The following is a 27,206-nucleotide window of genomic DNA, read 5'->3' as shown; positions in this document are numbered from 1 at the left end:
CAGATGTTATTACCTATCTATATAATATGGCAACTAGTAAAAATCATTACCGAGAATCATACCTGCTTGCTAAGTATATAATAGGCTATATGTTATGTTATCCAGGTGATGTAATCGTAGTGATTTGCAGTCAGGTAATTGCAGAGATAAGTTGCTATATTGCCATTGTTTAAATTAATATTAATTGTGCAATCTCCTTATATCACACTATTTCTGCTGCTGCCATTAGTATAACTATAAATCCTTGTTACGCAATTAGAAGCTATACATCAGGGAATATTCCTATCTAGGACCTGAGCAGATCTCGCCCTATTGATCAATATCTGTATTTGTAATATTGGATATTATAGGTACCCTTTGATATTATAGGACTTCCTTATCAGCTCTGGATAACTATATTAAGTAGTACTGACCCTATATTTATGGGTAATATAGATCTAGGTTTACTGACATACAAGCCCAAGGGAGGCTAAGTTATATAACACCAGCAAATCCTAGATCATAGCATATTTATGCTTAATACCGACTAGTAAGCCATCACACAAGTTGCTGATATCTAAGTATCCTTAAAGTGTCGTTACATACATCACAGATTGTTTTGTATACACAGGAGAAGTGTTTTTAACCTTTTACGAGTTGGCAGCAAGATATTCACAAATACCTGCTGTCTTTTAATTAATCCTTTAATAAAAGTTATTTTTTATCAACTGTCATGAAACTTATAATTTAATCAGTGCATAGAAGCATACTTTTCCGGATATATCCACCCCTTGGGGGCTATGCCGTTATAACTGTAAGCATTCTAAATATATTAACATTTTCTTTTAAGGGAAAGTTCTTTTTGAGCCCAACGTAAAATCTAAAACGCATTTTGGTGAGCGTCTGGCAATAAACATTAGGCAAGACACCGAAGGGCTTTGATTAGGAAATTTACACACACATATATCACTATATGAAGATGATTTGGTTCAGGTCCAACAGAATCCAGACTTAAACATACCCGAAATAATGGCTTAATAGAAGAGTTTGGAGCCATTTCGGGATATCAAATCAACCATACAAATCAGAACTACTATGGCTTCATAGTGAACAGGAAGTATCTATACCAAATTGCCAATTCCAGATCCTTGAAAACTCACCTATTTGAGAAATACATTAGCTAGAGATTGTGACCAATGGTATGAACTTAACTATAAACCTTTACTTAAAGGGGCAGTAAAGTCAAAATTAAACTTTCATGATTATATAGGATGCGGTTTTAAGCAACTTTCCAATTTACTTCTATTATCAAATTTGCTTTGTTCTCTTGGTATTCTTTGTTTAATACTAAACCTAGGTAGGCTGATAAGAGATTAGAAGTGTGTATGTGTCTAACAATCTTTGGCAGCAGTGTTTGTAACTTAATATAACATTGCTATAAACTGATGTCAGATGGCTAGAGAGATGGGCACGCTCCTGTGCTCACCTTTAATAAAGGATTAATCTTTAATAAAGGATACAAAGAGAACAAGCAAAATTGATAATAAAAGCAAATTGGAACATTATTTAACATTCATACGCTATCCAATCAATTTAATTTAAGTTTGGACATGCAATTTTAAACATTTTCAATTTACTTATTTACTTTTATGAAATGTGCTTTGTTAACTTAGTATCCTCTGTTGATTAGTATATTTAGGTAGGCTCAGGAGCATCAATGCACTACTGGGAGCTAGCTGGTAATTTGTGGTTGCACATTATGCCTCTTGTCATTGGCTCACCTGAAGTGTTCTCTGTTCAGTTACCTCTCAAACTAAAGGAAGACAGCAATCAGGTCCGGTGCAAACTTGAATATTTTATTTGTGATTGATGGTACACAGGAAATTAAGAGATCCTCATCTAGTGCAACAGAACGCCTCTTGCGTGTTTCGTGTGAGAGATCACACTTGGTCAGAGTTACCTCTTAGTAGTGCATTGTATTAGGAGCTATCTGGTGATTTGTGGTTGCACATATATGCCTCTTGTCATTGGCTCACCCAATGTGTTCTCTGTTCTGTTACCTCTCAGTGGTGCATTGCTGCTCCTAAGCCTACTCTTCAACAAAGGATATCAAGAGAATAAAGGAAATTTGATAATAGAAGTCAATTGGAAAGTCGTTAAAACTTGCATGTTCTCTCTGAATCATGCAAGTTTAAATTTGACTATACTGTCCCTTTAAGAGTATAGAGGAAACACTCCCGGGAAGGATGAGTCTACTCCTATCACTTTCATGTCAAATCAACCTGATTTTCCCTTAATTATTATTTGTATTTCAGATGCACTCATTGATAATGCGACGGAAGAACCTTAAATGTATACATTTTAACATTTTATATGGAAAATTTTTTTTGTAGAATTAGCTTAAAAAAAAAAAAAGTTTCCTTAAGGGGAGGTTTAGGTCTACCTAATTATTGAAGTATATCATTGGGTGGCCCTTGGTATGAATTGATTGGCTTTGTCACAAGGCACACTTCACTATTCCTGAACTGGAAGATAAATTGATTATCCGTGGTCTCTTGAAATGCTGCAGCACTTACCCAATATCCAAGCAGCTAAGATTTCCCACTACACGTCTCCCATAACTGAACCACTGAGGGCCTGGAGATATATCTGTAGAGCACTACATGTAGAGCATAGACACACCACATACTTACCGCTCCAGGCGAATCCTGATTTTCCAGGAATCTCTACTCAACCCTTTAGGATGTGGAAGGAGAGGGGGCCTTCAAATGATACACCATCTCCAAATGATCACCAGAAAGGAGTTTGCACATTCCATGATCTTAGGATAAAGGAACACGCCATTTTGCCTACCTACAGACAAAATATTTTATTAATATTAACTCCTATCAGCTGAGGATATTTTGCAATCATTTCAGGCCATACATAGCTGTATAACCATTTTTAAGAATGGAATACACTCTATAATCCCATTGTACAAGACAGCGATGCTGTCTCTGGAGACCATAGATGGTATTTCTAGGGACTGATCGATAACAGCATATCAAAGGTTAGAGAGGCTATTTTAGACATTGGTTTGAGGGAATCCCACATTAAAGGGACATGAAACCCAACTTTCATGATTCAGATAGGGAATGCAATTTTAAAAGAGCTTTCAATTTACTCCTATTATCAGATTTACTTCGTTCTCATGTTCATAATGTTTGATAATGTATTGTGTATTAGGTTATTTTGGTTTATTTCTTTACACAAGGAAAAGAAAAATCATCTGGAAGAAGACTCGAATGACTTACGATCTTTTAGTTGTTTATGGGCTGTTAACATTGTTTGATCTGTTAATTGCATTTTTGTTATCTGTTATTATTCTCGTGTCACAATTCTGATTATTCTAGCTTTATTGTAGCACCAATGCCACCTCTTTCCTGTTTGACGCGAAAAGGTAACAGTGACATCAGCAAAGGTAAGAATAAACTACAACACTAAAACAACTGGAAGAAGAAAAGCCAATAACAAAAACTCAGAGTCATTCTAAAAACGGGGTGTAGAAACTTGAGGTTGAGGCAGGAAAGAATTATTTTGGGAATCCAGTTTTCTTGCAGGAGATCCTTGAGAAGATGATTTAGAAGATGAGAAGAGGAAGGAGCATCCAAATCAGTTGAAGGAGACATTTTGAGTGGTAGATGCTGAAAATAAGAATATATATTAATACAAATTCAACATGAGATAAAACATTGGGAGGGAGAATAAAACATTACCAGGGTGGGAAAATATTAATCTCTGTGTCTTTAATAAAATCTAGATTATAGCTACACTAAAGCTAGGATAATCGGAATTTTTTTACAAGACTAGAGACTCATATTTTGCTAGTTTAAAGCAAAATGAATCAGGAATTCAAAGAAAAAGCAGAATTGTTAATAGGTTTAAAATAAAACTGTCTGAAAGTGGAGTCCGAAGACCAATATGCTGCATTTAAAATATCTTGGAGGGAAGAAGACTTTAAAAATGCTTTGGAGGCAAAAGCTCCATGAATAGAGTGAGCCAAAAAGGATTATTCCACACCAGAGAGGAGCATAATCAATTTTACCCACCTGGCAACAGAGGTAGAGGTGACAGGTTTAAAAGTAGAAACAAAAGAGAAGAAGAATGATGAAAGGGTTGAGTACAGGAAAGGTATTCTTTCAAACAGAGGACACATAAATAGGTTGGTCAGGGAAAAAAGGATAGAAGATTGATTTAAGAAGACATTTAGTTCTAGAGAGAGTAAAGGTGACGCCAAATGGGGAAAACATTTGGGAGTTAAAATTGATAGCGTGGACATCAGAAACTCTGCAAAAGAAGAGCAGACATAAAAGAGTGGCAAGTTTAGCAGATAATTGCTTAAGATAAAGCATATCATTAGAGGGCCATTTATTAATGAATGAGAGAACCAAATCAACGTCCCAGAAGAAGGAATATTTAGAAATGGGAGGTTTCTGAATACAGATTGCCTTAATAAGTCTACAAACTTGGTGGTTTACCAACCGGAGTATTGTTAATTACAACATGGCCAGCTGAAATAGCAGAACGGGCTATATTGATGGATCTGTAGACGAGGTCTGAATAAAAGAGGAAAGAGAAATAATCTAAGATATGATTTAGAGGAGCTCAAAAGGGATGCAAGTCCCTCTGGACACACCGGCTACACTATTTAGACCAAGTTGAGAGATAACATTGTTTGGTTCCAGGAGCCCAAGATTCTTGTAATAAAGATTGAGCTTGAGCCGAAAGTCTGTCGAGAGACCAGTATTTCCTGAAAGCATCCAAGCCACAAGGATTAGGGAGCCTGATTCCAACATAGGATGAGGATTGCCTAGGGGACTCCAGAACTCCTGGAGGAGATGAGGGAAAGATGGGAGAAGGAGGGGAAGATGGAAAGAGAGTTCCAGGAGAGGATACCAGGGTTGAGACGGCCAAAGGGGAGTGATGAGGAGAAGAGATAGCGGGCTCCTGTGAAGGAAAGCTAGAGCTCAGGCAATCATAGAGAAAGGAGGGAAAACATAACCTCCTGATAGGGGCCAAATCTGAAGGAATGCGTCCACAGCGGAAGCTTCTGGATTCTGGTCTTCAACTGAAAAAGGGTTTGATTTGAAAGTTGGAGTGAGAAGCGAAAAGATCCAGATTGAAAGGACCTCTGAGAGAAGATATTTTAAAGAAAATATTACTGTCCAATTTCCAGTTGCTGGAGTCCTTAAAATAGCGAGAACCCCAATCTGCAGCTTGGTTGGATAGGCCAGGAATATATTCTGCGGAAATAGAGATGTTCTTGTCTAGGCAGAAGTGGATACAACTCTTTGTGAGATCTGACAGAGGTTTTGATTTTGTGCCTCCTAAGTGATTTAGATACCACAGCTGAAAGATTGTCTATACGAAGGAGGACTGAGATGGGAAGATTTGATTTGAGGAAACTCTGAATTGCAAAAGATCCTGCCTGGAGTTCTGTGCAATTGATATGAAAATTGGATTCTGCCAAGGTCCATTTTCCTCCGGTGATTGAAGAACCGCAACAAGCTCCCCTACCAGAATTGCTGGCATCTGATTCTATGGCAAAATCTGGAACAGAACCGAAAATATCCTTGCTGTTCCAGGCTTCTATGTTTTGAATCAATTAGATAAGTTCTTCTTTGGCTTCTGGAGACAGAGAGATGCAATGATTATAAGAAAAACCTGGAGATGGAAGATTTTTAAGCATTGAAGAGCCCGATAATGAAGAGGGGCTGGGAAGATGGTCTGGATTGAGGATGAGAGAGGACCGATGATATGAGCTAAAGCTCTTAAAGGGAAGCAAGATTTCTTATGAAGAGAGGAAATTTCTTTCTTGATGTTCTTCAATTTTTCCAGAGATAGACTTAAGGTGGAATCTAAGGTGTTGATCTGGAAACCTAGGAACACAATAGATTGAGAAAGAAGAAGAGAGGATTTCTCTTTGTTGATGATAAACCCAAGATTCTCCAGAAGAGAATTAGTAGTGTTCAGATGAAGCAGAAGAGTAGAAGGGTCCTGATTCATGATAAGGATACACAATCATACAGATTCCTCTGAATCTTAACTCTTGGCCAGAAGAATGGTTTTGTGGGGAAGAAATGAGCTACAAATTGTTGTTGTTGTTGGAGATGTTGTTGTTACTGCTGGAAATATTGGGAATATTGGGGTCTGGAAATTAATGGTTGACAGCCGTGAAAAAGACCCCTTCTATTTCTGGCCCTATAATAAAGGGGACAAGGATTTTGGTATAGAGTCTTTTTAATAGTGGCTTTGGTTTTGGACAGAGATGAAAACGTTTTAGTGTAATCGTTAGGTTTTTTAAGATATTCTTCTCCAAAGATACCATGTGGGTCTGTAGATGTCTCATTTTTTGCGAAATCCGTAAATTTAGGATGCAGCTTCTATGTTCACAGGCTAAAGCCGTGTTGGCATTTCCAAGTAAAACAAAAGCTCTTTGGATGTATTCAATAATTATCTGGGGATCAACAGAGGAATTGCTGGCAACAGATTCTTCTGCTAATTCAAAATGTTTTGATATGGGACCAGAAGCATCTAAGAGCTTGTCTTGGAAAAATTTTTAGGAGTTTATCAGATCCTCTTTTAATACTAGAATCAAGGAAACCTAGAAATTTTAAAATTTGACGGTCAATTTCAGGAGTGATGGAAGATTTGCCTGGAAGGGAAGGGCGAGGACATTCAGCTCGTAATTTACTACGAACTTCTTGATCTAAAGGATGTCTGAAGAGGGGTACCATTCGTAGGATCTGGGGTGTTTTACTTCCTTAGGTTTAAACCTAGGTTTTCCCAGGGAGTCAAGAAAAACAAGATCTGAGTCACAATTGGAGACAGATTTTTTGCGTCTTTTAAATTTTAGAAAATGATTAATGTCAGAATAATCTGAATCATTATCTGTGGATAAAAAAATGGTTCATCAGAAAATTCTTCATCAGATGAGGAAAAACTATTATTCTCAGAGAGAGATTGAAAAAATTCAGAAGCTTGTCTTTTAAGACAAGATCTTTTAGGATTATTATCAGGTAAATTTCCCTCTGAAGTGTGACTCTCAACACACTCAGAAGTTCTGGGGCCGGATGACTGCCGGCTAACAGTTTGGGTGCTTAGTGGTAATAAGCTATGAGGTTTGTCTGATGAATGCAGACTGTCAGCATCTTTATGTGAATGAGATTCTAGGGAGAGATGCTTATATTTATATTAATGTTTTGTATGTACCTGAGGAGTATCAGACTGGAAATTTGCAATAAAATTAGTCATTTTATTATCCATTTTTTTCAAGTCTGCATAGAGACCATAATGTTTTGCAGGGAAGGGTCAGGATTTGAGGGGTTAATTTCTTAATTAGACATCATAAGAGCCACAGGGAGAAAGTTGACAGGCTCCAAAGTGAAGGGAGGCCTCCACCTAGTGGCGAATAAAACCGCTAAATACATTTTCCTCACTGAAATGGAGGAGTTACCGGAGCTCTAAGGAGAGAGGGCGGAAAACAAGAAAGCGGCGGGACAAAATGGAGCCGGGCCGAGCGAAGAGGAAGAACAGAGGTCCTAGAGGTAAGGACTAAAGCAATATGGCAAAGAAAAAAGAAAGGCTGAGTTAATACAGGGAAAAGTAATTCCCACAAATATGGTAAAAAACAGCAGTAGACAAAAAACGTAAACGAAGAATAAATGAATAAAAGCCCAGCGCAGTTAGGACAGCGATAAGGGGTTAAACTTCCTTTACATTAAAAGTATGTTGAATTATAAATTCAGCCAAAAATAGAGCTTCCTAAACAGATCTTACTGTCAAGCATAATGTTGAAAACTTTCTTCCTCTAAAAAAACAGGTTAAGTTTCTTTCAAATATCATGTCTCACAAACCTTTCGTATCACCGTGAAAACAATATTGTTGTTTAGTGTACAAAAATAGATTTAATATGGTTTCTAAGTACAGGATTTTTGCCTAGATTGTATTTAATGGCAAAGCTGGCTTCCTTATAGATAGTTCAAAATGTAGGGACCTAAAGATGGTTTGTTTTGAATTCCCTTTTCAGAATAATAATATTGAAACCTTTTTAACTGTTCCAGAATCCCAGCATATATTCCTGTGAGGATCAAACCCCTTTGGTCAGTTATCCCACATCATAAATCACATTGGATGGTATTTATTATATCATCTTTGTAAATATCTAATTATTGAAAAGTTGGTAACCTTACTTAACCCCTTAAGGACCAGACCATTTTTCAATGTTCTTATTAAGGACCAGGGCTATTTTTACATTTCTGCTGTGTTTGTGTTTAGCTGTAATTTTCCTCTTACTCATTTACTGTACCCACACGTATTATATACTCTTTTTCTCGCCATTAAATGGACCTTCTAAAGATACCATTATTGTCATCATTTCTTATAATTAACTATAAAAAAAATTATAAAATATGATGAAAACATTGAAAAAAAACACACTTTTTTCTAACTTTGACTGAAATTATTTACAATCAGCTTGGGCAATTATCGCACAAATGGTTGTAAATGCTTCTCTGGAATCCCCTTTGTTTAGAAATAGCAGACATATATGGCTTTGGTGTTGCTTTTTGGTAATTAGAAAGCCGCTAAATGCAGCTGCGCACCACACGTGTATTATGCCCAGCAGTGAAGGGGTTAATTAGGGAGCTTGTAGGGTTAATTTTAGCTTTTGTGTAGTAGACAACCCAAATTATTGATCTAGCGCCATTTTGGTATATTTAATGCCACCATTTGGCCAAATGCGATGAAATAAAAAAAATGTTCACTTTTTCACAAACTTTAGGTTTCACACTGAAATTATTTACAAACAGCTTGTGCAATTATAGCACAAATGGTTGTAAATGCTTCTCTGGGATCCCCTTTGTTCAGAAATAGCAGACATATATGGCTTTGGCGTTGCTTTTTGGTAATTAGAAGGCCGCTAAATGCCGCTGTGCACCACACATATGCCCAGCAGTGAAGGGGTTAATTAGGTAGCTTGTAGGGTTAATTTTAGCTCTAGTGTAGAGATCAGCCTCCCACCTAACACATCCCACCCCCTGATCCCTCCCAAACAGCTCTCTTCCCTCCCCCAACTCACAATTGTCCCCGCCATCTTAAGTACTGGCAGAAAGGCTTTTTAAAAAAAAAAAAATATATATATATATTCTGCTGTGTAGGATCCCCCTTTAGTCCCCAACCTCCCTGATCCCCCCCAAACAGCTCTCTAACCCTCCCCCTCTATCTTATTGTTCACCATCTTGGGTACTGGCAGCTGTCTGCCAGTATCCAGTTTGCAATAGAGTTATTTTTTATATTGAAACCCCCTAAAAAACTATTTCTGTAGTGTAGCTGCCCCCCCCCTTATTGACCTACCCCTTCCCAGATCCCTTAGATACAATTTCCCCCCCTCCTTCCCTTAAAAAATCGTTCCATAGTGTAGGGTTCCCACCCGCTCCCGCCCCCGTGCGCATGCCTGCTTCCACGCCCATGCGTACTCCCCACGCCTGTGCGCGCACAGCGCCTCCGCACATGATCCCGCTCCCCTCTGCCGGATATCCACCAGCGATTGCCGCCCACCCGCCTCCCTGCTGCTGCTCCTACCCACCAATGATCGGCACTATCGCTGGCGAGTGGCTCTCTCTGCATCGGATGGCTAAAAAATGTAATTGCAATAACATGAAAGCGGCTGGAAGCAATCAGGATCGCTTCCACCACTTGAATCCACTGATGACGTACAGGGTACGTCGTTGGTCGTTAACTACCGTTTTTTGTACGATGTACCCTGTACGTTGTTGGTCCTTAAGGGGTTAAAGGGACATGAAACCCAAAAATGTTCTTTCATTATTCAGATACAGCATATGATTTTAAACAATTTTCCAATTTACGTCTATCATCTCATTTTCTTTGTTTGCTTAGTATCCTTTGTTGAAAAGCATAGCTAGGTAGGTTCAAATGCTGGGAGCTTGTTGCTGATTGGTGCCTGCATATATATATATATATATATATATGTGTTTATTTATTTTTATATATATATATATATATATATATATATATATATATATATATACCTCTTATCATTGGCTTACTGGTGTGTTCAGCTAGCTCCCAGTAGTGCATTGCTGCTTCTTCAGTAAAGGATACCAAGAGAATAAATCAAAATTGATAATAAAAAATAAATTGGAAAGTTATTTAAAATGATATGCTCTAGCTGAATCATGAAATAAAAATGTTGGATTTAATGTCCCTTTAAATGGACAGTCTAATCCAGAATTTGTATTGTTTAAAAAGATAGCTAATCCCTCTATTACCCATTCCCCAGTTTTGCACAACCAACAATGTTATATTAATATACTTTTTACCTCTGCGATTACCTTGTATCTAAGCCTCTGCAGACTGCCCCTTTAGTTTAGTTCTTTTGACGGACTTGCATTTTAGCCAAAAATAACTTCACATGAGGGAGCACAATGTTATCTATATGACACATGTGAACTAGCACTGTCTAGCTGTGAAAGCCTGTCAAAATACACTGAGATAAGAGACAGCCTTGAAGGGCTGAGAAATTAGCATAAGAGCCTACCTTGGTTTAACTTTCAACAAAGAATATCAAGAGAACAAAGATTATTGATTATAAAAGTAAATTGGAAGTTTGTTTAAAATTGCATGCCCTTTCTGAATAAGGAAAGTTTAATTTTGACTAGACTGTCCCTTTAACTCATTCAGGCCTTTCAGAATGTCAGTTGTTCAACCCTAACATTTTTTTTAAGTAATTCAGAATCCTGTGCTATTAAAATGTTTTGGTTTGTTTTCCTCATTATGCACTTTCCCCCCTTATGGTGTAGATGGTCTGCTAACAAAATTTCTAAAAGTAATTCCATTCCATATTTTCAAGAGACTATAAAAGCTTAATATTTTAGCTATCTAAGGGTTGTCACAAACACATGAAATAATTACAAAGGATTTCTTCTACAAACAAAGCTATGTGTGAAATGTTCCTATTCTTTTGTTCAGTCAAATTGGAACTGTGATTAGCACAGGGGACAACACATTTAGCTGGGGCATAGTTTGGATGTCAGCAAGAGGGTCTTTAGTTCAGTCCAGTCATTGGAAGACTTCTAAGTCAGTGGTGTCACTGTGCGGACATTGAAGTGATGATCCAAACGCCTTCATTTCTGCCGGTACAGTTTAGAAGAGTTTTTAACTAATCCAAAAAAACAATAAATGCATAGTCTCCCAAATGATTTAGTAGGCATACAGATAATTCACATTCATTTTAAATAATTTGACAATTGATTAATTTAAAATATTTCTATTTAAAGGGACAGTCTACTCCAGAATTTTTAAAAAGTTTAAATTGATAGATAATCCCTTTATTACCCATTCCCCAGTTTTGCATAAGCAACACTGTTATATTAATCTGATTTTTACCTCTGTGGTAATATTGTACCTAAGCTTCTGCAGACTGCTCCCTTATCTCAGTTCTTTTGACAGACATGCATTTTAGCCAATCCTTACTGACTCTTAAATAACTCCACAGGAGTGAGCACAATGTTATCTATATGACACACATGAACTAGCAGTCTCTAACTGTCAAAATGTACTGAGATAATAGGCAGTTCAATGGTTTAGAAGCTAGCATATGAGCCTACCTAGGTTTATTTGAAAGTTGTTTCAAATTGCATGCCCTATCTGAATCATGAAAGTTTAATTTTGACTAGACTGTCCCTTTAAGATGCAAATTATATTGTGCCCTTGTTGAAATTATCACATTTATGAACAGAAAACATGTTTAAAAGAATTCCGATGTACACAAATTGAGATCCTGCTCGTGAACGTGAGATTTCAGTTATGGTATCGGGTCAGGGGGGCTCCCTATGATGCTAGGCACGCCCTCCAGACTGCGATTGCATCCAGGAAGAGCCGTTGGCTCCTAACTGCGCTAAAGCCCAGCGCAGTTAGGACGGAATAGAACGCCATAACGGCACTAAAAGGTTAAATGACTGGGTCCTTACAGCAGCAACAACTTGCCCCCCCCCCCCCCCACCACTCCATTGGAAAATTTCTTCAGACATGTATAGTTGGTATCCTAATGAAATGTCAAGCACTGAAAGCATATATGACAGTCACAAGATCTATTACCAAGTTAGAGCTATGGGGTCAACAGGAATTTGCTACATTAGTGACATACAACATGGCAACATTTTGAAAGTAAATCACCAGTGTGTTTTGAGAACTCCTTTTCAGATTTGATTCTATCCTTATTCCCTCGCACATGCATTTTTTTTTAGACAACAGTTTCCTGGCAATTAGCTTTGTCCAGTCTTAATAGGGCAGAGCTACCGCTTGTGGTATGTAGTTGACCTGAGAGAACTTGTGGTTTCTAATATACCTATATTTAATATAGCATGTTGCTAGAAAATGTAGCATATATATGTTATAGCAAAACTATTGATTTAGTGGCATAACAAATGAAGATCAAGGCACCTATATCATAAAAAGAAGATTTGTAATCTACTGAGCACAAAAAGATATGTATACATAAACTAGACCCAATTTAAAGGGATCTTTAAAAAAAAAACTTTCCAATTTACTTCTATTATCTACTTTGCTATGTTTTCAAGGGGTCCTCTGTTGAGGGAGGCTCAGGAGAAGAAATGCCTTATGGGGAGCAAGCTGCTGATTGGTGGCTACACATGTATGCCTCTTTTCATTGGCTTACCCGATATGTTTGTGCATGCTAAACTGACGTGCACAATATGGCTTGTCAAAAGGACAACAATATCACTAATTTGTGAATGTGCACCTTTTCGGTGGCAGGGTGAAAAAAAAAATACTTAAAGGGACTTAAAGGGACAGTAAAGTCAAAATTAAACTTTCAGGATTCAGATAGAGCATGCATTTTAAAACAATTTTCCAATTTACTTCTGTTATCTTTTATTGAAGAGTAAAACTAGGTAGGCTCATAAGAGCTCAGGAGTGTGCATGTGTCTTTAGTACTCTATGGGAGCACTATTTTGCAACATTGTATAACAAAGCTACAAATAATGTTGCAAAACACTGCTGCCATAGAGTAGTAAAGACACGTGCACACTCCTGAGCTCTTATGAGTCTACCTAGTTTTACTCTTCAATAAAAAAAACAAGAGAATTAAGCAAATTTGATAACTGAAGTGAATTGGAAGGTTGTTTAATCTCTTAAAGACATATGACGGAATTTTTCCGTCATAAAACAATTGAGCAAACTGAAAGCTGTGTCCTTAAAGGGTTACAATTGCATGCTCTATCTGAATAACAAAAGTGAATTTTTAAATGTACTGTCCCTTTAAACTTACAGTTGGCGGAGCCCAGTATGAAGCTGCTGAGCTTCACTAACCAGCACTTGTAAAGGGAAAAAGTAAGCGAAGAACTTCGAAGACAACTACAGGAACATGAGTAAAATCAATAGCATGGTGAGTAATAAGTAACCATGCTATTGTACTTGTGCCCAACAATGTAATGTCCCTTTAAGAATTGAAGCAGTTACTAGTGAGACCTTAGATGGAAATTCACACAGATTTTGGAAGGTTTACATTTGTGTGGGTGTGGTGGTACCTTGGGTGCTGGGGGTATTGGAATGGGGTCATGTAGTTGGCATTCATAGGGTGTTTTCGGATTGAGATGGAGTGACAATGTATAGTCCTTCGGATGCTGAGTTATTGAGTTTGAGGGATGTTGCAAGGTGACATAGACGGTGTGTAACAAGATGGAAATTTATAAATGTATTTTTAATATTCTACCTTTCTTACTTTATTTTAGGTAGTTTTTCTTCAATATAGTTCTAATGTTTTATTGTTTTTATTTTTATTTTCATATAAACATGTTTTAGAAAAGCTGCTTAATATATTTAATTAAAAAAAAATCTTTCTTTAATTTTAAAATATTATGCACGGAGGTCACTATAATTGTTTTTAAGGGGCATAAAAAACCCTGTGATTACATGACTTTTCTATAGTCTTGTAACAAATTAATTAGTCAGTGGAATGTGAAGACTTTCTAATAAATTAAGAGTTTGCTAAAATAGTTTTTCATTGTCATTTAGTGTACACAACTTGCCTTGTTTTACAGTATGTTATTGCATCTGCAGAAGCTAATAAAGGTACAGACGTATAGTGGTTAGACTTGCAACGTCTGCAGTGTCTACTTCCAATTCTTAGAACTGGAAAGCCCAAAATGTTTGGTGTTAAATATCAACAAAAAATTCACCGTGTATAATTAATAAAATGACAATAGGGTCAAAATTAATATTTCATGATTCAGAGTGTGCAGTTTTAAGAGACTTGTAAATGTACTTCCATTATCACATTTATTTAAAAAAAAAAACTTTTTATATGCACACTTTTTGAGGCACCAGCTGCTACTGAACATGTCCAATAGGTCACATTGTAAATGAGTCTGTGATTGGCTAATGACTGTCAAATGATACAGGTGCCAGGAATTGAAGTAAACTTTGAAAATTGTGAGGGGAAAAAAAGAGTAAGTGCAATTGCATCGTCTTTTTTATTATGCACTTGTTAATCATATTAATATTAATTATAAAATCTAAAATTATTTTTGACGGTCCTTTAAACATTTTATGCTACATCCCAAAGTGTTTCAACACGCTTTGAAATAGAAACAAAATGACTAAAAACAACATTGCCAAAGACAGTAAATAATCTGTACATTATGAAAGCTTTTAGTAGGCAGCTCAAAACGTTCAATGTGATTGGCAAAAAAAGTTAGTGAATAAAGTACAAACCCAGATTAACATTGTTACCGCGTTAAAAAATAGTATAAAGACCATAAGCACTTTCTATAAACAATCACGTTCTATAAACAATCTGCGACGCGTTATCCGTAGTACTGTTTATAAAATGGTGATCACATGACCGAGGAATGTGTTCGGCGGTCTACAACTCTGGTCTGGGTATAAATTGCACATTTTCCTCTATAGTAGACGGCGTCGTTAATAGGGCGCTCAGCAGCACCAGGAGTTATATTGGGGTCTCATTGCTGGACAGTGACATGTTACGGGCAGTCGCCTTTAGGGCCACCGGCCTGTGGAAACTTTATAGTCATAGCAGATCCGCGTCTATTGCGGTCTCGCCCCAGTCTGCACTGGCAGATGAGAAGCTACACATTCAAGTCTTGGGCTTAAGTCCCAGACAGCAGGTGACTTTAAGGGCCGTGGTGGTAGATGATGAGGACTTTCTTTTTCACTCGTGTGCCCATTATGAGGCGGATAGCTCTGGCATTGTGGATCTGTGCAGGGATGCTTCATTAGGTGGGGATTACACAGGTGTGCTTCCTATGGGACTCCTCTGGAGTCTGTCCCCAGCTATCATGGAAAAAACATATTACAGGTTAGAGAAGAAAGATATGTTGAAGTCACCCATGATTATGGAGTTATTGGTTCACAGAGGACACCTAAACCCAAAGCGTATTCCTGGGGAGGTCACTGCCAAAGTAAAAATTGAGAGGTTGTTTGCTGCACCAGGAGTCAGAAGGATCAGATTAAGAGAGGGGGCAGTCAGAGGTAGTCTGTTCCTGCCACCAGGTAAAGCTTCATAAATCATAAGTTCCACTGAGAGCATAAATATATATTGGCCAGGTCTGCTATCAAATGTTCAAAAGTGGAACATCAGTAAACTTTTAAATCCTCCTAATCCACAATAAACAAATATGTGTGTGTGTGTGTATATATATATATATATATATATATATATATATATATATATATATATATATACCTTTTTAAATCCTGAATTTCAATGTCTGATTTTTTTATTTTTTTTTATTTCAATCCATATTTTTATCTTTATAACTAAATATCTCTTAATATCTCCATGCTGGCACTATAACATGATTTACTGATGAGAAAAATTAGAGCATGTCATTTTTTTTTATTTTTTTTTTACAGTTTTGTCAGAAACTTAAAACCCTCAGACTTACCATTTTTGATTTTTTTTTTTTTTTATAAAGTAAAAACACCTAAGCTGATTTGATGGATAACATCAGACTTCTGTATCGCAATAAAAACATTTTGTTCAAAAAAGTGCCATGAACATAATGGACTACAACAACAGCAGAACAAAAATGTTGTGGAAGAAAGAAACATCTTTAAAGGGATATGAAAGCTAAAAATTGATTTTCATGATCCAAATAGAGCATATCATTTTCAAAAACTTTTCAGTTTTCTTCTATTATCTAATTTGCTTTGTTCTCTTGGTATACATAGTTGGAAAAGCAAACCTTGAATGGTTTAGGAGCAGCAATGCACTACTAGGAGCTAACTAGTGATTGGTGGCTGCATATATCTATCTATCTATATATATATATATATATATATATATATATATATATATATATATATATATATATATATTACGTCATAGGCTCACATGATGTGTTCAGCTAACTCCCAGAAGTGCATTGCTGCCTCTTAATTAAAAGGATACTAAGAGAATGAAGCAAATATGATAATAGAAATACATTGGGAAGTTATTTAAAATTATGTTCTCATAATATAAACAAATAGCTACTGACTCTTTTCTGCCACAAGTATTTTGTCTAGCCAATGCATACTTAGAACCTCCAACCCTGCTAGGTCTTGTCTTTATATATTTTATTTCAGGAGATCATTCATGCTTCTATTATGTATTATTATGGCATATACTGTACGTATGTATTCTCAAGTCATAATATACACCAATATCTCAATCTTCACCAGGCTAATATGCATTGAATGAGGTTTGGAATACTAGTGACCATAAAATTATACCAAGACCAATATGATACTCTCCCTCCAGTGCTCTATAGCATATGATTGGCAACTACAAAGTAGCAACGTTCTAGATTTGTTCTATTACCCCACATCTTTAAAACAGGTCCTTTAAGTTATTTCTCTGTTAAATTAAGCTCCAGCCAAGCTCTTAGATATCTGTTTTACAAACACCCTGGGATGTAAACCATACCTTTTGTATCATGTCCCACATCATAAAAGTCTCTCCACAAGGTGGCAGTATTAATCCTTTTAAGGTCCATGAGAGGCCAATAGAGTGGAGATATTGTAATTTCGCTGTTACACACATATATATGTGTATGTATGTACATGTGTGTGTGTATATATATATATATATATATATATATATATATATATATATATATTATATTACATACACTTTACTACAGTTTAAGTTAAAACTATAAAATGAGGCTGTCATTTGAGACCCGAAAGTGGTCTCTTTTGTTGGAAATAACCTCCTATAATTTGAATATATGAGGAGGTCCAAATGTGGCCTTGTGTCATCCAGAAGGGAAAATGAACACTAGGCATTCAATTAATACACAATGCCTTTTGGATTTTTCTTTTAGGAATATACATTGTATAAAAATGCCATACTATATGATATTTGTATTCCATTACTGTTGTGTTTATATTGCTTCATATTTCATGTATGCCTTTTTCTTCATAAATGGAAAGAGTCCACAGCTGCATTCATTACTTTTGGGAATTCAGAACCTGGCCACCAGGAGGAGACAAAGACACCCCAGCCAAATGCTTAAATACCTCCCCCACTTCCCTCATCCCCCAGTCATTCTTTGCCTTTCATCCCAGGAGCTTGGCAGAGAAGTGTCAGAAGTTTTCAATAGTCTCTTATGGAGGGTAGTACTTTTCGTCATGGGACTGGAGTTTTTAAGTAGTCCAGACAGCCTCTCAGTGAGAGCATGGGTGAAAGTTAGATTTCGGAGATGCAGTTAGAGGCTTTCTGCGAAACCATCCCTACTCATATTAACGTCTTCACAAGCAATTGGCGTTGACGAGTTTTGCTGTCTGCTTTTTTCTCAAGTCCATGGCAGAAGCAACGTTACCATATGTCAAACTTGAAGGGCCGTGTTAATGTTCCACGGCGTAGATTCCGGTAAGATTGTTTCGTTTTACTTTCATCATGGATGTATTGTAATTACAACTGTTTATCCGAGAGGGGCTACAACCTTTTGGGGATAACTTTAAAGGGATACTAAACCCAACATTTTTCTTTCATGTTTCAGATAGAACATGCAACTTTCTAATTTTCTACTATTATCAATTTTTCTTTGTACTCTTGCTATCTATATTTGAAAAAGAAGGCATCTAAGATAAGGAGCCAGCCAATTTTTGGTTCAGTACCCTGGAAAGCATTTATCCACCAATCAGCAAGGACAACACAGGTTGTGAACCAAAAATGTGCCGGCTTCTAAACTTACATTCTTGCTTTTTAAATAAAGATAGCAAGGAAATGAAGAAAAATTAATACTAGGAGTAAATTAGAAAGTTTCTTAAAATTGCATGCTCTATCTGAATCATGAAAGATAAAATTTGGGTTCAGTCTCCCTTTAACATAGGGTCTCAGTGAGGCTCCTTTTTGTATGTCGGAATCAAGGGTTAATATCTCCTGAGGAGGGTTATTGTACAGGGGGGTTTATAATCATGTTTATTATGTGATTCTGTCTGCTACTGTGTAGTGTTGCTTCGGCTCATGGCTATTTTGGAACATAACAACCTATATCTAGTGATGGCCCCTTTACGGTCGGGCGCGCATTTGCATGGACTGCACTGTTTACCTTGTGACCGGGCATGGCCACATTTTGGCTCTCCATTTCCGCATTCCTGACCGTGTGGCGACGGAGAAATCCTGGTTTCTGGTTCCCTGGAGGTGGTGAGTGCCCCAGCCATTGGGGGTGTAAGGTGCCGTCCATTTTTTTTAATTCAATATCCCAGTTATGGAGGATTCTGATTTTTTGGAGATGGATGTCTCTGATTCAGACTCTACTTCTTGCAAATTTTAACAAAATGAGGTACAAGAACACCAAAAAATGTACACATAAGCAGCACTTGAAATCCCTTGTGTGAATTAGATTTAACTAAGCAACATGTGGCAGATATACCAGAGAAAAATATATATTATGCTATTATTTATAGTCGGAGTGTATCCACAATCTAGGTCGCAGTTTTTGAGAAAGCCGAGTCCTTCGGCGAAACATGTCGGGGAGGTTGGGAGTTAATGGGCTCTCATTTTTCATTATTTTAATGTAGCAGGAATATTACTTAAAAAAAACACCAGCTTACTATATTTTGGCTGCACATAGCCTTTAGTGTTATCATTAGACTATCATGAATTTAGGCTCAAGCAGCTGATTTTTATAACCGTTTTTTTTTTTTTATATATATATATATATATATATATATAATCTGCAGATTTTCAGGATTAGGCACTACCGGTTTATATAACCTGCACAGAACTGCGACCTAGATTGTGGATACACTCCGACTTTAAATAATAGCATATCCATACAGGACGCTCATATACAGCATAAGAGTCAGCAGATATATATATATATATATATATATATATATATATATATATATATATATATGTCTAACAGAAGGATCTTTGATATTTAACAAGCTAATGTTATATATGGTAATGAGTACTACATTGGTAAACTAGATTTGATCCATTAGAACTACTTTAGTTTGGATACTACCTTCTGTAAAGATAACTGCAATTTAACTTATCTTTATTATATCTTGCTTAAACCGATTACCTGTCCTTGATGGAATAGATAAGTATAATACTAGAGCAAATATACTTTATTCCACTAGCACATTAGTAATATAGTAGTAATAGTAGTCACTATCTACCAGCAGTATTAAGTGCTAATATAGGAATCAATAAAACTTTATACTTGAAATTAAAGCAGATCTGATAACAGTAACTCTGTGGGTTTTTTCACACATACACAAGAGGATTTCTTTCATGTAATTGGCAAGAGTCCATGAGCTAGTGACGTATGGGATATAAAATCCTACCAGGAGGGGCAAAGTTTCCCAAACCTCAAAATGCCTATAAATACACCCCTCACCACACCCACAATTCAGTTTTACAAACTTTGCCTCCTATAGAGGTGGTGAAGTAAGTTTGTGCTAGATTTCTACGTTGATATGCGCTTCTCAGCATGTTGAAGCCCGGTTCCTCTCAGAGTACAGTGAATGTCAGAGGGATGTGAAGGGAGTATCACCTATTGAATACAATGGTCTTCCTAACAGGGATCTATTTCGTAGGTTCTCTGTTATCGGTCGTAGAGATTCATCTACCTCCCTTTTCAGATAGACGATATACTCTTATATACCATTACCTCTACTGATTTTCGTTTCAGTACTGGTTTGGCTATCTGCTATATGTGGATGGGTGTCTTTTGGTAAGTATCTTTCCTTTATTTAAGACACTCTCAGCTATGGTTTGGCACTTTATATTTAAAGTTCTAAATATATGTTTGTACTTATATTTGCCATGATTCAGGTTTATCAGTATATTTCCTTTTTGCAGACTGTCGGTTTCATATCTGGGAAATGCTTTTTTTTAAAAAAAAAATTAATAATTCTTACCTGAGGTTTTCAAATTGACTTTCTAAATTGCGGGCTGTATTAGGCTCGCGAGAGCGCAAAATGCTATAATTTATTGCGTCATTTTTGGCGCAAGACTTTTTCGGCGTGAAAATTACGTTTGTTGACACAAATTCGTAATTTCCGGCGTCTTAGTTGCCGCTGAGTCTTTTCTCGAGATAGCGTCATTTATGACGCTCGAGTTTCGTTCCCAACGTTTTTGGCGCAAAAATATGTTTTTCAGTTTGTGGTGCATCATACTTGACGCCAAACATTTTTTCATTATTTAAGACTTCATTCCTTTTGCCTCTGGTCTTTTTTTTTTTTTTCCCTATGTCAGAGGCCTATTCTGTTTGCATTTTTTTCCGATTCCTGAAACTGTCATATAAGGAAATTGATAATTTTGCTTTATATGTTGTTTTGTTTTTTTACATACTGCAAGATGTCTCAATCTGATCCTGTCTCAGAATCTACTACTGGAATTCTGCTGCCAGATAACGGTTCTATCAAAGCTAAGTGCATTTGTTGTAAACTTGTGGTAACTGTTCCTCCAGCTGTAGTTTGTAATAGTTGTCATGATAAACTTTTACATGCAGAGAATGTTTCCATCAGTAGTAGTTCATTACCTGTTGCTGGTCCATCAACATCTAATGCTCAGGATATTCCTGTAAATTTAAGAGAATTAGTTCTGATTCCATTCAGAAGGCTTTGTCTGCCATTCCGCCTTCTAATAAACGTAAAAGGTCTTTTAAAACCTCTCATAGAGTTGATGAATTTTCTAATGACCGACAACATACTGATTTCATCTATCTCTGATGAGGATCTGTCTGATTCAGAGGATCCTGCCTCAGATATTGACACTGACAAATCCTCTTATTTAAAATGGAGTATATTCGTTCTTTATTAAAAGAAGTGTTGATTGCATTAGATATGGAGGAGACTAGTCCTCTTGATACTAAAACTAGTAAACGTTTAAATTCGGTTTATAAACCTCATGTAGTTATTCCACAGGTTTTTCCAGTTCCTGATGCTATTTCAGATATGATTTCTAAGGAATGGAATAGACTGGGTACTTCTTTTACTCCTTCTTCAAGGTTTAAAAAATTGTATCCTTTGCCTACTGATAGATTGGAGTTTTGGGAAAAGATCCCCAAAGTTGATGGGGCCATCTCTACTCTTGCTAAACGTACTACTATTCCTACGGAAGATAGTACTTCTTTTAAAGATCCTTTAGATAGGAAGCTTGAATCTTATCTAAGGAAAGCTTATTTATGTTCAGGCCATCTTCTTAGGCCTGCTATTTCTTTGGCTGATGTTGCAGCTGCCTCAACTTTTTTTTTTGTGTGGAAACTTTAGCGCAACAAGTATCAGATCATAATGTGTATAGCATTGTTAAATTAATTCAACATGCTAATAATTTCATTTGTGATGCCATTTTTGATATCAGAATTGATGTTGGATATGTCTTTAGCTATTTTAGCTAGAAGAGCTTTATGGCTTAAATCTTGGAATGCTGATATGACTTCTAAATCGACATTGCTATCTCTTTCTTTCCAAGGTAATAAATTATATGGTTCTCAGTTGGATTCTATAATTTCAACTGTCACTGGGGGTGGGGAAGGGAGCTTTTTTGCCTCAGGATAAAAAATCTAAGGGTAAATTTAAAGCTTCTAACCGTTTTCGTTCCTTTCGACAAAATAAGGAACAGAAACCTAATCCTTCCCCTAAGGAATCTGTCTCCTATTGGAAGCCTTCCTCAATCTGGAATAAATCCAAGCCATTTAAGAGATCTAAACCAGCCCCCAAGTCCGCATGAAGGTGCGGCCCTCATTCCAGCTCAGCTGGTAGGGGGCAGATTCAAATTTTTCAAGGATGTTTGGATAAAATCAGTCCAAAATCATTGGATTCAGAACATTGTCTCTCAGGGGTACAGAATAGGTTTCAGAGTAAGACCGCCTGTGAGAAGTTTCTTTCTCTCTCGCATTCCAGTGAACCCAGAGAAAGCGCAGGTTTTCCTGAAGTGTGTTTCAGACCTGGAGTTATCTGGGGTAATCGTGCCAGTTCCTTTTCAGGAACAGGGTCTGGGGTTTTATTCAAATCTGTTCATTGTCCCAAAGAAAGAAAATTCATTCAGACCAGTTCTGAATCTAAAAGTCTTGAATCGTTCTGCAAGAGTACCAACATTCAAAATGGTGACTATAAGGACTATTCTGCCTTTTGTTCAGCAAGGGCATTATATGTCCACAATAGACTTACAGGATGCATATCTTCTTATTCCGATTCATCCAGATCACTATCAGTTCCTGAGATTCTCTTTTCTAGACAAGCATTACCAATTTGTTGCTCTTCCCTTTTAGCCTAGCGACAGCTCCAAGGATCTTTTCAAAGGTTCTCGGTGCCCTACTCTCTGTAATTAGAGACCGGGGTATTGCGGTGTTTCCTTATTTGGACGATATCGTGGTACTTGCTCAGTCTTTACGTTCTGTAGAATCTTGCACAAATCAACTAGTGTTGTTTCTTCAAAGACATGGTTGGAGGATCAATTTACCAAAAAGTTCCTTGATTCCTCAGACAAGGGTAACCTTTTTAGGATTCCAAATAGATTCAGTATCCATGACTTTGTCTCTAACAGACAAGAGACATCTGAAATTGATTGCAGCCTGTCTGAACCTTCAGTCTCAGTCATTCCCTTCAGTAGCTATGTGCATGGAGGTTTTAGGTCTCATGATTGCAGCATCGGACGCGATCCCCTTTGCTCGTTTTCACATGAGACCTCTTCAGTTTGTATGCTGAACCAATGGTGCAGGGATTATACAAGGATATCACAATTAATATCCTTAAATCCCAATGTTCGACTATCTCATAGTATAGTTCAAGGGGCCTCTTTTGTTCGTCCAACATGGACTGTGATCACAACAGATGCGAGTCTTTCAGGTTGGGGAGCTGTCTGGGGATCTCTGACAGCACAAGGGGTTTGGAAATCTCAAGAGGCGAGATTAACAATCAATATTTTGGAACTCCGTGCAATTCTCTGAGCTCTTCAGTTTTGGCCTCTATTGAAGAGAGAGCCGTTTATTTGTTTTCAGACAGTCAATGTCACAACTGTGGCATATGTCAATCATCAGGGTGGGACTCACAGTCCTCAGGCTATGAAATAAGTATCCCGGATACTTGTTTGGGAAGAATCCAGCTCCTGTCTAATTTCTGCGGTCCATATCCCAGGTATAGACAATTGGGAAGCGGATTATCTCAGTTGTCAAGCTTTACATCCGGGAGAGTCGTCTCTTCACCCAGATGTTTTTTCAAATTGTTCAGATGTGGGGGCTTCCAGAAATAGATCTGATGGCATCTCATCTAAACCAGAAACTTCCCAGGTACCTGTCCAGGGATCCTCAGGCGGAAGCAGTGGATGCATTGACACTTCCTTGGAGTTATCAACCTGCCTATATTTTTCCGCCTCTAGTTCTTCTTCCTAGAGTGATTTCCAAGATCATCATTGAGCAATCGTTTGTGCTGCTGGTGGCTCCAGCATGGGCTCACAGGTTTTGGTATGCAGATCTTGTTCGGATGTCCAGTTGCCAACCATGGCCACTTCCACTAAGGCCAGACCTATCTCAAGGTCCTTTTTTCCATCAGGATCTCAAATCCTTAAATTTGAAGGTATGGAAATTGAACGCTTAGTGCTTATTCATAGAGGTTTCTCTGACTCAGTGATTAATACTATGTTGCAGGCTCGTAAATCTGTTTCTAGATAGATTTATTATCGAGTTTGGAAGACTTACATTTCATGGTGTTCTTCTCATAAATTCTCTTGGCATTCTTTTAGAATTCCTAGAATTTTACAGTTTCTTCAGGATGGTTTGGATAAGGGTTTGTCTGCGAGTTCCTTGAAAGGACAAATCTCTGCTCTTTCTGTTTTATTCCACAGAAAAATTGCTGAACTCCCTGATATTCATTGTTTTGTACAGGCTTTGGTTCTTATCAAGCCTGTCATTAAGCCAATTTCTCCTCCTTGGAGTCTTAATTTGGTTTTGAGGGCTTTACAGGCTCCTCCGTCTGAGCCTATGCATTCTTTGGACATTAAATTGCTTTCTTGGAAAGTGTTGTTTCTTTTGGCCATCTCTTCTGCTAGAAGAGTTTCTGAATTATCTGCTCTTTCTTGTGAGTCTCCTTTTCTGATTTTTCATCAGGATAAGGCAGTTTTGCGGACTTCATTTAAATTCTTACCTAAAGTTGTGAATTCCAACAACATTAGTAGGAAAATTGTTGTCCCTTCTTTGTGTCCCCATCCTAAGAATTCTTTGGAAAGATCTTTACATTCTTTGGATGTGGTGAGAGCTTTGAAATATTATGTTGAAGCTACTAAAGTTTTCAGGAAGACTTCTAGTCTGTTATCTTTTCTGGTTCTAGGAAAGGTCAGAAAGCTTCTGCCATTTCTTTGGCATCTTGGTTAAAGCTTTTGATTCATCACGCTTATTTGGAGTCGGGTAAATCCCTGCCTCAGAGGATTACAGCTCATTCTACTAGGTCAGTTTCCACTTCCTGGCCTTTTAATAATGAAGCTTCAGTTGATCAGATTTGCAAAGCAGCAACTTGGTCTTCTTTGCATACATTTACTAAATTCTACCATTTTGATGTTTTTTCTTCAGAAGCAGTTTTTGGTAGAAAAGTTCTTCAGGCAGCTGTTTCAGTTTGATTCTTCTGCTTATATTTTTTTTTTCAATCATAAGATTAAAACTTATGATTTGGGTTGTGGAATAATTTTTTCAGCGGAATTGGCTGTCTTTATTTTTTATCCCTCTAGTGACTCTTGCGTGGAGTTCCACATCTTGGGTATTGCTATCCCATACGTCACTAGCTCATTGACTCTTGCCAATTACATGAAAGAAAACATAATTTATGTAAGAATGTACCTGATAAATTCATTTCTTTCATATTGGCAAGAGTCCACCAGGCCCACCCTTTTTATGGGGGTTATGATTTTTTTTGTATAAAGCACAATTATTCCAATTCCTTTGTTTATGCTTTTTGCTCCTTTCTTTATCACCCCACTTCTTGGCTATTCGTTAAACTGAATTGTGGGTGTGGTGAGGGGTGTATTTATAGGCTTTTTGAGGTTTGGGAAACTTTACCCCTCCTGGTAGGATTGTATATCCCATACGTCACTAGCTCATGGACTCTTGCCAATATGAAAGAAATGAATTTATCAGGTAAGTTCTTACATAAATTATGTTTTTGAATTGTATAATAGGATCAGTAAGAATATTATAAGGAAACTTTGAATTACCTTATTCCTGTTCAATACATAATCCACTTTATATGTATATGGTAAATCACAATATGCCATAATCACAAATCATATGTGTTACCATAATACTTTCAGACTTAATCTGACCCGGTCCCATTATTAGGATCCCTCTTGATACAATATTGAGATTATATAATCATTTGTTCATCTAAAGACTATGTATTAATATTACATCCTAGGTCTGTGCTATAAAGACGAGTTAGTAATATAAAGTTTTTATCTCATTAGAGGAGACCCTGCACCTCTAACAATGATATAATCTGGTATTACCATTTCTGCCGTTTAATCCTGTTTTAAATTACAATTATTTCCTGTGGTTTTAAATCTTTTGTCTTTCCATTATTTTAAATGCCCTAATAAAAACTAAATTTTAATATATTTTTCCCTGGTATATCTGCCACTTGTTGCTTAGTTAAATCTAATTCACACAAGGGATTTTGAGTGCTGCTTATGTGTACATTTTTTGGTGGTCTTGTACCTTCCTTTTATTAAAATAAGCGACTAGTACATAGCACCTATATTATATATCATTATATTTTATTATGTTAGGAAGGTATATACTTTGCCTCCCTTTATGTAATTACTAGGAATTAAGTCCCTTTTACTCCCCAGTAGTGCCATTGGGCCCTCCTTTTTTTTTTTTTTTTGTCTACTTCTTGCGAAGAATATGAATTGGCCCGCGTGATGCATGCCCATCAGTTATGTTCCGAATGCTGTTTTAGAGTGCTCTGTTCCTCGGGATTGGGGAATCAAGTGCCCACTGATCCCATCCGCCTCTGGGGATTCTATTTCCCATAAGGTGAGTTCCCTACCATCAACTCTTACTTCGCATGCAGGTAACCCAAACGCTACTTATCCTTCTATGGAGTGTGGCCTGTTTCCCCCCCCCCCAGAGGTTACGACACGGTTCCGCATGGCCATATCTTTTGCGCTGGCGCATCTGCACCTCCCAGGAGTGTGCTTATGATATTGTCCATGTTCCGTAAACCGGGGCTCGTCAGGCGTGGGATCGCCTGGTCCAGTTCATCCCTCCGGGGGAGCGACTGCCCCTGAGGCCTCAGGGGGTCAACCTTCTGGGCCGTTGTTTTCTTTTGTCCTGGCGGAGGAATGTTGCACCTTTCGTTATAGACTAGCACGCTTTCGTGTTCTACTGAGGCACATTTTGGTGTTGCTGGAGGAACCCACTCTTAATGGGTCTGGGGATTCTAAGTCTTAATCTTCGACTGGCTTGCTTGCATAGACATAAGGGGATGAAGTAATCTTCTTATAGTCTTTATTTGTGTATCCTTTTCCAGTTCTGAGCTTGGAAGTCTTGGACCCCTGTTGGGCTGGTCCTGCGGCTCTGTCCGTTCTTCCTGGGCGATAACCTATGGGTTGCCTTATCTTTTATTTTAATCCGGTGAGGATGATTTTTATTTGGTCTAAAGCTCATGTTGTTGTGTGATGCTTCCTTCAGAAA

The 27,206-nt window shown here is 37.3% G+C and overlaps 1 protein-coding gene across 1 annotated transcript in view; it reads left to right on the top strand.

Annotated features, from left to right (window-relative positions):
* Positions 1 to 14,952: 14,952 nt before the first annotated feature.
* The window catches only part of LOC128645056 (acyl-coenzyme A thioesterase 1), a 30,348-nt gene continuing 18,094 nt past the window's right edge, over positions 14,953 to 27,206 (top strand). The window contains exon 1 of the mRNA XM_053697806.1: positions 14,953 to 15,570. Within this exon, the coding sequence (XP_053553781.1) occupies positions 15,039 to 15,570 (532 nt within the window). The 5' untranslated portion in view covers positions 14,953 to 15,038. The remainder of the gene's footprint in view (positions 15,571 to 27,206) is intronic.

This window comes from Bombina bombina, chromosome 1, assembly GCF_027579735.1.
Source record: "Bombina bombina isolate aBomBom1 chromosome 1, aBomBom1.pri, whole genome shotgun sequence".
Taxonomy (NCBI): Eukaryota; Metazoa; Chordata; class Amphibia; order Anura; family Bombinatoridae; genus Bombina; species Bombina bombina.
Note: the sequence above shows the minus strand (reverse complement) of the source record. Positions and strands in the feature narration are given on the sequence as shown.